General features: G+C 40.5%; 1 protein-coding gene across 1 annotated transcript in view; it reads right to left on the bottom strand.

Moving 5' to 3' along the window:
• LOC121867050 overlaps window positions 1–4,177 on the bottom strand; it is a 41,009-nt gene extending 36,832 nt beyond the window's left edge. The window contains exon 1 of the mRNA XM_042366811.1: window positions 4,006–4,177. Within this exon, the coding sequence (XP_042222745.1) occupies window positions 4,006–4,088 (83 nt within the window). The 5' untranslated portion in view covers window positions 4,089–4,177. The remainder of the gene's footprint in view (window positions 1–4,005) is intronic.
• Window positions 4,178–11,168: the final 6,991 nt, after the last annotated feature.

The following is an 11,168-nucleotide window of genomic DNA, read 5'->3' on the forward strand; positions in this document are numbered from 1 at the left end:
TAATTTCTGGGAGACCTTGAGAACTGTTACCTGTTTGGAATTTAAGCGGACCTCATCTTGAGTCAATCTGACCTCAGAGTAGCCACCTGGACTGACCTGACCTGTCAGATTAACTCTAACCATTTGTGACAGGCTAAGTTGGCATGACAGCATAAGGGGGTATATACAAGTTTGTCGTATGGTCTTCTTATCAGTATTACTTTTCATTCACCCATGGAACTCATCAAGAGCAACAAGGGAGGCCAGAAACTCTGCTATGAAGGATATACTGTATGTACACCAAGGAAACCAAGACGAAGAATACATTCGCTGGGAATGTGTCAATCGTGCATCACTCCCTTGTAAAGGAGCTATCAGCACTGATCATGACATATCAGTTCCACTGAGTGTCAAAGAGCACAGCCATGATCCAGATGCAGTCCATGTTGCAGTTGTCAAACTACGCCATCAGATCAAGGATGATTCTCGAACAAAGAAAGCCAAAACTACTCAGATTTTTGCGGATGCCATGTTGGAGGCCACTGATGAAGTGCGTGCCAGAGCTGGGAAGCCGGATACCATACGCCGTGACATGAGGCGGGTGAGGCGTGGTTGTAGACCCAAGGAACCCTCCTCTCTTGCAGAACTTCACTTGGATGAAGAGTGGACTGAAACAGGAGGTAACAATCCGGGGCCTTCAGAAAGGATCAGGCACTAGCTGCAACAACAATGCTTCAAGACCAGATTGGTGAACGACCACAGAAACGTGTCCGCAGAGCTCAGAAAACCTTTGAAGAACGCCTTGTCAACTTGTGTTCAGATCGCCAATACTCATCTAAAAGTGTAGAGGAGTTCCTACAGAGTGTTGGAGCATGCATTCGTCTCAAGTGATTATTCATACTTATGTTTACATAAATGGAGCATAATTTTGTGAGCATGAAATAAATTTATATATTGAATATTGTTTATTGAATCAATTTGACTATAAAATCTTTTTATATATATGAGACTTTTATTTATGAAACTGAATTTTATTTTATTTCATTTATTTTATTTTATTTATGAGACTCGAATTTTGAATGTTAAATTTGGTTTTTTTAAATATGAGACTTTTATTTATAAGACTGGGATTTTGTCCACTTTTGGGATAAGAGGCTGGGATTTTGTCCGCTGGGATTTTGTCCACTTTTGGGATAAGAGGCTGGGATTTTGTCCGCTGGGATTTTGTCCTGTAACCCCTGGTTATACATAAATACGACTGAATAACTGAATATTCGGACAAATATAAGATGGCGAAACAAGATAGAATAAGTAATGAACAAAAAGAACATAAATATGATGGCGAGCTTGAATAAGCAGAACTAACGTGAATAAACAGAAATAAAATGAATATCGTCACTAAGCAGGAATAAGACGAATAACGTGAATAAACAGAGAGAGAATGATTAACGTGAACAAACAAAAACAAGAATAAACGTGAATAAATATGAATATTACACACCCAGTTCTCGTTCCCTTCCTGAAAAGGTCAACAATAAAAGCTCCTGAACCAAAGTGACTCGAGTAAAGGAATGGAAACTCCAACAGTACATCACGCTTCATCTCTGTGGCGGATGACGGGACGTACAGTTAAGCTTTGAGAGGCAGGACGTTCACACCGCCTGACGTGGCTGTTGTTGTTAGTGAATCACGTCCTACTCATGAGATAAAAACGTCAGATATGGCGCCAGGAGACTGGGAGGCGACTGGCTGTTGATTGTTTCGTCATGTGAGGACTCTGTACTCTAGGTCCTGGCTCATATAGTGCACTGGTTAACTATGCGAGTTTTTTGTTCATATTAAATGGCTACCACCATCTCTCTTACTGAAGAACCTTAGGAAGTATATTTGCATAAGAAGGTAAGATAATTTAAGAACAATAATTTATACACAGTCAGTAGGTTATTGATCTCCCGCTTTAGATATCTAGGAATAATGTCTCAAAACAACACACTAATTATTTTGCAGAGAAAGATAACATTTGCCTGCTCAGGAAAATATACTCCCACCCCGTTCTTAGAGAGCGATGGTAGTAGCTACAGTTTCACACCAGTTAATATTAACAAAAACATCGCGGACAGTTAACCAATGCACTTTACTGTGGGTTTTAACAGGTTATCATTATTAATTACCTGAACTATGTATAATCATGATGTATTAATTACCTGAACTATGTATAATCATGATGTATTAATTACCTGAACTATGTATAACCATGATGTATTAATTACCTGAACTATGTATAACCATGATGTATTAATTACCTGAACTATGTATCCATGATGGATTAATTACCTGAACTATGTATCAATGATGGATTAATTACCTGAACTATGTATCAATGATGGATTAATTACCTAAACTATGTATCCATGATGGATTAATTACCTGAACTATGTATCAATGATGGATTAATTACCTGAACTATGTATCAATGATGGATTAATTACCTAAACTATGTATCCATGATGGATTAATTACCTGAACTATGTATTCATGATGGCTTAATTAACTGAACTATGTATAACCACGATGGATTAATTACCTGGACTATTATCCAGCTCAAGCTGTGGCAGAGAGAACAGTACTGAGCCTCAAAATATCCATCAACAATATTATGGAGGGATCCTACACAGACCACTGGCCTTCCCTTGGCATGGCCATTAATAAATAAAGTAGGTGAAATAAAATATACACTCAGGCATCATCGTGGCTCTCCTGACCTGTACCCGATGAGTGTAGGATAAACTTAACTTAACCCTGAAAAACATTCATATAAAAAGGTAGGAGCTTTGGCCCGACGTCTCACTATAGCTGAGGGGGTTTAGTCCAGGGGATTTTGTCGTCCTCGGGAGCATTTTTCCGGCCCCCGTGTTCAGTCGTTAGACGGGGGTGAATGGGGGGGGGCATGGGGCGGAGGGAGGACCAGCGGAATGGGAAAGATGGTGAGAATGGGAGACTGAAGAGGAATATTTTAGCGAGAGGGAGAGAAGAGTAATTCCACGATAGCGTAAAAATAACTTATAAATAATTACCCAGTGAATAAGGACCATTGACCAACCGACCCAACGGATAGTAAGATGATAAGTGGTGACGCGAGAGATTAAAACATTTAGCAAAAGGAAACTGACGTAATAAACGGGAAAACCAAAGTTAAATTTCAATGGTAACTCGTGGCGAGATATTAGGATGGTAAACATGACCACAGGAAAAACAAATGAAGCCTGGACGGACACAAACTAACTCCTTGCCTGGGTAATTTTCGTGTGAAACAAATGTCAACTCGTACCACTCACTAATAAACACTAATGCCTTTGTTTACAACCACAACTAATCCACCAGCTGCTTCTGGCCTCACCTTCACCTCATAAACCTCCCACAGGACCTCACCTCCACTACACGAACACCCAAACACAACCTGGCCTTTCCACCAAACTATAATTTTCTGATTTAAGTTTCTCAACAGTTTATAATAACATCGCCATACGTAGGAATTAAGATACAGAGCCCATTTGATTGGATAGTCCAGCACAGATACTGTTGTGTACATTGATCAGAGTCGAGACGTGATGTTAGAGCCAAGCCTCTCCTCCCCCCTCCCCCAATATGGTGACGTCACGACACAGGCGAAGCACAACGCTTACTGCCATTCCTGCTATGAAGTTATTATTAATAAACCCTCACATGGGGAGCTACCTGATATAATTTTCAATCAAGTGGAAGGTTGACAATACATATTTACTTGCAGGTAAACAAAAAAGAGAGTGTATATATATAAATCAAATTTTCTTTTACATTATGAGAAGAAAAAGGTTTCATCTGACAATCATTCACATAGCTTCCTATGTTCCCGGCAATAACCGTCCATGTAACAAGTTCTCTTTCTCAATTATGCATTTGTGGTAGATCTGGGTCATTTTCTGACGACATCTATATTGAAATAGAACGGAAAACAATGAAACAAAATAGCAGCAACTGGAAACTTACAGCATTGCTTCTCTCAATTTCTGTCGCCGTAGTTTCCGTGACCGGCGTGCCCGGCCGTACAGCCTCCTCTCTATACTTTGCATTATTGAAGTCACAAGACTGTACTCAACACCTGGATATATGAATAATTATGGAACAGCGACACCCACACGACCACTGAGAAGGAGGAAGAATGACTAGCGCATGGTGTGGAGACTCAGTATAAATAGTCCCGGCGGGTTGCTGCCACGCATCTAACCTACGCTACCGCCACTAGTTGCCAGTTGTGCTATTATCAAGTTCTCTATTATCGTAATTTCATCGTGAAGCTTATTGCTCAATGTATAGCATAACTAATGAATAAAATACTATGGATTGTGTGGCTTATAAATAGGTAATACAACGCGGAAAACTAGATTTAACAGATTTTTAGTATGTCTCAGGATACCGCAGTGACAACACGCAATTCCGATAACCTGTATTAATTATTTACTAATTCTTTGACTAAACAGTTATAATAAATGATCAGAATTATTATCAGAGGTATGGTTCAAGGCTCCATTTACGGGAAAATACAAATTATGGTTACAGTGAGTTACCTCCATGTGGTTAATATATTTATAGAAATATCTAGTAGGATTTGGCATCTTCCCCTAATCAATATGACTCCGGCATAAGTGTAGTGAGGATACTCCACCACTACCTTCTTGTGTGTGTTAATATTTGGCCATGCAGCCTTTATACACACATCCTGTATTAACGGGCGTCACTTGTAGATGAGGTCGTTCACTTGTAGATGAAAACAATCACTTTTAAATGAGGACGTTCACCTGTAGATGAAACCGTTCACTTGTAGATGAAAACGTTCGCTTGTAAATGTGTTCTAGCCCCTATCAATCAGTATTATATAAATATGGGCTGAGGACATATATTCATTATATACGTTCTATCACCCAGACCATTGAGCATAAAGCTACATAAGCATTTGTTCTGTCACACCTCCTAGGGTGGACAGCACACATAAACATTTGTAGTTTCACACAGATTCAGGTTACAACCCATAATAAATATATGTCCCCAGGCCTCCGTGAGAGTAGGCCTGTGGAGTGTAGCCTCTTATCTCTGTGTTGACGTATAGATTACATACCCCCTTACAAGCAGACAGAGAGAGGTTCGCCTAGGTCACAGTTTCACACAGTTCAACAGTTCACAGCCACACACCGTACCAAAGAGACGTGTGTGAGCATAGCGCCCAAGGCTGTATCTCTCTCTAATTCTACCAGCTAATTACAAGCTAATAGCTAATGCTCAGTAGTCTGTCAACAAACAATTCTGTAACTACCAGAGCATCCAATATAACTAGAAAATCACCACGTGTGTTTACATTAAACCAAGGAACCACAAATGAAGATAATAGAACCTGTGTACACTTGTGTATACTTACAAGCTAAGATAATTACAAGTGTAACCCAGGTAGGCTTGGACGACTCAACGACTCAAAACTACGACTGTATCAAAGGTGACACGCCGTGAGACTACCTATTATCTCACCCAGCTTCATCAAAGGTACCAGCGACTACTCTACACTCGTTCAGGCAAGTGTTAACAAGTGAGATCGTTTGATATCAAACCCCGGCCCAAACAATGGTGGTAGCGGTTACGAATCCCATACAAATGAGGTCGTTCACTTGTAGATGAAAACGATCACTTGTAAATGAGGACGTTCACTTGTAGATGAAAACGTTCACTTGTAGAGGAAAACGATCCCTTGTAGATGAGGTCGTTCACTTGTAGATGAAAAGGTTCACCTGTAGATGAAAAGTTTCACTTGTAGATGAAAACGCTCACTTGTAGATGAAAACGTTCACTTCTAGATGAAAACGTTCACTTCTAGATGAAAAGGTTCGCTTGTAGATGAAAGCGTTCACTTGTAGATGAACACGTTCAGTTGTAGATGAAAACGTTCACTTGTCATCATCGTCTTAGTACAGGTCAGTATTGTTTTAGTACAGGTCACCGTCGTCTTAGTACAGGTCACCGTCGTCTTAGTACAGGTCACCGTCGTCTTAGTACAGGTCAGTATTGTTTTAGTACAGGTCACCGTCGTCTTAGTACAGGTCAGTATTGTTTTAGTACAGGTCAGCATTGTCTTACTACAGGTCATCATCGCTTTAGTACAGGTCAGCATTGTCTTACTACAGGTCATCATCGCTTTAGTACAGGTCAGCATTGTCTTACTACAGGTCATCATCGCTTTAGTACAGGTCAGCATTGTCTTTCATGGATTTATTCGTCGTTTTTACAAAGTGTAGGAAGAATTTATATGTTCACCTGAAGATTAGGCATCCTAGCTTATTTCACCTAATGATTAAACACCCTAACTTAAATTTAATGTAACGCATTCTTAAATAATCTAATATAATTTCTATGTAAATATAATATTTTAATCTTACTTAATAATAACAGAATCTAATCAACAGGTGAAGTGGTATTACATTAACTCCCCCCAGGCCCCGCTGTCCATGAACGGGACAAGGTTAAGACGTGAACCAATGTGAAGTAGACCCTCATCTAACAGTCGTCCTCTCTCTCTCTCTCTCTCTCTCTCTAAGTTACCTATGGCGGGTTATTAAATAAATAAATAAATGTACAGCGAAATTATATCTACGGCGGTGTTGAACCATATTTGGTGCTAAGATACTTTCCATATTGTAAAATTAATATATCATTAAATTTATATCACCTCATAAATTAAATCAGGTGAAATTATTTCTATATTGTATCGATTCTCGGCAGCCCTCAATATAACCCCTGGAAACCCTAGGTTAGGCTACATTAAGTTCGATTGCGTCAAGTTAGGTCAGGTTGGGATAGTTCTGGTAATAATCACGTCTCGTTTGCATCATGTTTATCTATAACTTCTTTATGTATTCATATCAGTTTGAATCTTTGGAATAAATGGAAACAATGAAAATATTGTTAAGACCCTCCTCCTTGACAACTTACCTAGCCTCCACCACTGGTTACCAGCGGCCAGGGTCGTCTGTACAGCAGTAGATATCTCACCGGCTGTCCCGCCAGTCTCCGGTCACAGAAACAAACTTGTGCACTGTAATCTTCTTTAATAAGCACTGATTCTTCACAACACTGTTGGTGGGGTAATGTCTTCACAGTTTGACTCCACACTTCCAATATACTGTATAGTCATCACATTACTTGTGTACAATTCCACAATACTTGCACAACAAATGTCTTCACTTGTTCTGCTAGGCTTATCCATTACACTCTGAACAGAAGCAATCGACTGACCCCACTGATGATGATGAGATGGAAAGAAAAGAGCCGTTTGCTCTGAAAAGGGAAGACGGTGTAGGAAGGTAAAGTTAGGTAGTGAGAAATAAAGTGGGAGATTTGATAGCAGGTGGGCGATTCACCTTGTGGGGACAGGCAGCTTATACCGCAAATGTTCCGTCAGACGACACAAGTTTCTTATACAATTGACTATTTCACTGTCACTGGCTACAGATTAGAACTATCCTCCAGCGTGTTCACAAGACTTTGTACCGGATAGGTGACTGGGCAACACGTAAATCTGCTTATGCGTCGCTTGTAGCATTAGTAATAATAACACGCGGTGTTCGTCATCACGTGATAAACCCATCATTACTACCTGTTGCTTTTCATTTATGTTTTTTGTTATTTTTGGCAGCTAATTAATATTTACTTACCTTAGCTGTGTTTGTTAACAAGAATGGTGAAAATATCAACGAACGTTAAGGAGGGTTCCATTTTATATTAGTTCCTCTGGAATATTTTCGCTTCCAAAGAAAACGAATCATTTATTTTTAATGGCTGACTTTGGTATTATAATTCTACCATTCATTACGTCCCAGGATGACAAATTTAATAGAAGGCCAAGAGACTAGTCTGCATAAGATAAGATAATTCATAAACAGTGTAAGTATTGTACCAGAGCGACATCTAAACTATCTGGTGTAAGCAGGAGGGAGGCATTTACTAAGTATTGACTCTATAAGAAAGTTTTGACACATTACTGGCATATACAGTACGTTAGTAATTAAATACTAGCAAATAAAATAAATGACAATTATATTCTATCTCTCAAATACAGTTTATTCACTTAAGTTATGATGAATATTTCAGAAAAAAACGGACCACCTGAAGATTAGACACCAAAGTTATTTCATCTAACCTAACATAACAGACGCTAACCTAACGAAACCTAACCTAACCAAACCTTAACCTCACCTAACTCCACAGATAGCGTTAGGGTGTTTAATCATCAAGTGATATAAGCTACATTAACAAACTTACAGGTTATCAGAAATCCTAGTTCCTTTAACACATTCAACAAGCTAACAATAGTTCCAAGAGATGTTTAAACCTATGACGTCATGATTTGTTGAGATGACGTCATATAGAGACAGGAGAAGGAGAGAACATAAGAAAATAAGGAGTCTGCAGTAGGCAGGTTGGCCTGTGCATGGCAGCTCCTGTCGAGAGTTACTACCACTCTCTATCATCCATGAATCTATCTAGCCTCCTTTGGAAACTTTCCAGAGTTCCCGCACTTACTACAAAGTTGCTAAGCTTGTTCCACTCATCCACCACCTTATTTGAGAACCAGTTTCCTCCTATCTCCCTCCTAAACCTAAACTTATCCAACTTGAATCCGTTGCTCCGAGTCCTATCCTGCTCGGATATTATAAGAACTTTATCTATATCCCCTTTATTGATTCCTTTCACCCACTTAAATACTTCTATCATATCTCCCCGCACTCTTCGTCTTTCTAGGGAATGCAAGTTAAGTTTCTTTAGCCTATCCTGATATGGAAGGTTTCTAAGTCCCGGAATCATTTTTGTCATTCTTTGCTGCACCGACTCTAGTGAATTTATATCCATTCTATAATAAGGGCACCAGAATTGAACCGCATAATCGAGGTGTGGCCTGACTAGCGCAAGATATAGTTGCAATAAGACCTCTGCACTCTTGTTACTTACACTTCTAGATATAAAACCCAATACTCTGTTGCCTTATTTCGAACATTAACGCACTGTTTTCTAGGTGGCCGGTAATAAAGTCACAGGAAAAAAGTCACAGAAAAAAAGTCACAATTTTGGCTAGGAAAAAAAGTCACAGGAAAAAAAGTCAATTAATTTATGGTGGCCGGTAATAAAGGTTAGGTTAGGTTAGGTTAGGTTAGGTTAGGTTACCATCAGTTCTGCATATTCCTTTACTGAAACTGATTGACATATTAACCTTAAAAAATGTGAGAATTCGATAGTTAACTTTTCTTTTTTTCCTGTGACTTCTTTTTCTGTGACTTTTTTACCTGGATTCGTTTTCTAGGCCGTAGGTCCGGGCTTACAAGTACCCCTAGGTCTCTTTCACAAGTCGACTTCTCTAGGTTGATGTTGTTAAGGCTGTATACATTATAAGTATTTGTTCTTCCAATATTAAGTACGCTGCACTTGCTGGTGTTGAATTTCATTTGCCATTTTTCAGACCACCCCTGCAGTTTATTTAGATCCTCCTGAAATGCATTTGCATCCTGCCCTGAATTAATTTGCCGCCCTATTTTGGTGTCATCCGCAAACTTGCTTATGTCACTGCTGATCCCAGTATCTAGATCGTTTATGTAGATTACGAACAAGAGTGGGCCTAGTACTGACCCCTGGGGAACCCCACTGGTTACACGGCCCCACTCAGATTTAACACCATCTACGCTGACCCTCTGCGTTCTATCGGTGAGCCATGATTTTATCCAATTTAAAACTTTCCCCTCGATACCATGAGCCTTAATTTTTCTCAGAAGCCTCTGAAAGGAGGAAAATAAAGGGAAGTGAAGAAAAAGGTGTAATGATTGTTTGTCAGACCAACAAGTAGCAAGTACGCTAGAGACCTCGTGGTACCATTACATTCCAGGTAGACACACCCCAAGACCCAAGGGACCCGACCTCGCCACTAATGACTTGAATTAGCGGGGGCTTGACCTACAAGTCACCTGACCAAGACACCTGGGCATGACCACACCTGCACACAGCTATCCGGATCTAACCAGTTTAGTGATAATTGGTTAGAGGTCAAAAGCCGGCTGGGCCGACCCTATATAAAGGCCCTACAGTCCCGTCCACGATCATTCTCATTTTGAGTCTCATTCTGATCCTAGTTGTCATTCGAACATTCTGAGGAGACGCTCATTACTCTGGAGAGTCTCAGAGTCACGCTCGTCCTCTCCCCAGGTCGGGAGGGGGACTTCCCGTCCAGACCAGAGTGGTAGTAACTCTCGACAGGAGATGCCATGCACAGGCCAACCGGCCTATTGCAGACTCCTTATTTTCTTATGTTCTTATGTAGACCCCAGCTAAGCAGAAGCCTCCCATAGGAGGCAGCCCAGCCAAGCACCCACTGGGCCTACGTCAGGGTACACGTGAGTCTTGTCAGAACTATTCCTAGGGTGAATTACCTACTGTGGGAAGTGTATTCATTCATGTTGTATCCCAGAGTCAGTGTCAAGTAACGTTAGACCTAGCGTGTCAATACCCCGATATAATAGTGATATTGATGTGTCCATGTCATTAAGTGAATTAATAAAAAGTTGTGTCGAAGAGGTGTAGCAAGTTGTCCCTTTAAGGAGTAATATATGTGTATTGACATACGAGATAAGAAGATAAGCGTATGGCGCTGAGTAAATAACAGACGGCCCCGCTACCCAACCTTCCCCTCTTTACATTACTACTCTCTATAATCTTACTATATATGTAATCCTCTTCTCTGTTTATTTGTCTCATTATAAAGGAAAGGAGGGGGAGAGAGAGAGAGAGAGAACGGAAATAAGGAAGGGGTATATGGAGGGGGAGATTAAGAAGGATAGAAGATGGGAAGAAGGGAGGAAGGACGGAGGGGAAGGGGGAAGGGAAAAGAAAGTAGTAAGGCGAAGGGAGGGAAGGAAAGGAAATAAGGAAGGGGGAAGGTCGGGAGAAAGGGAAGAGAAGAAGGGAGGAAGGAAGGGAGGAAGGGGAAGGGAAAGGATACTAAGGCGAAGGGAGGGAGAAAGGAAGGGAAGAAAGGGGAAGAGAAGAGTGGGAGGGGAAGGAGGAATACTGCTATTAGGTGAGTCAGGGAACTTGTGAGCCTGAGGGACACGTCACACTCACCTGCT

Source organism: Homarus americanus, unplaced genomic scaffold, assembly GCF_018991925.1.
Source record: "Homarus americanus isolate GMGI-L3 unplaced genomic scaffold, GMGI_Hamer_2.0 scaffold48226, whole genome shotgun sequence".
NCBI classification, from domain to species: domain Eukaryota; kingdom Metazoa; phylum Arthropoda; class Malacostraca; order Decapoda; family Nephropidae; genus Homarus; species Homarus americanus.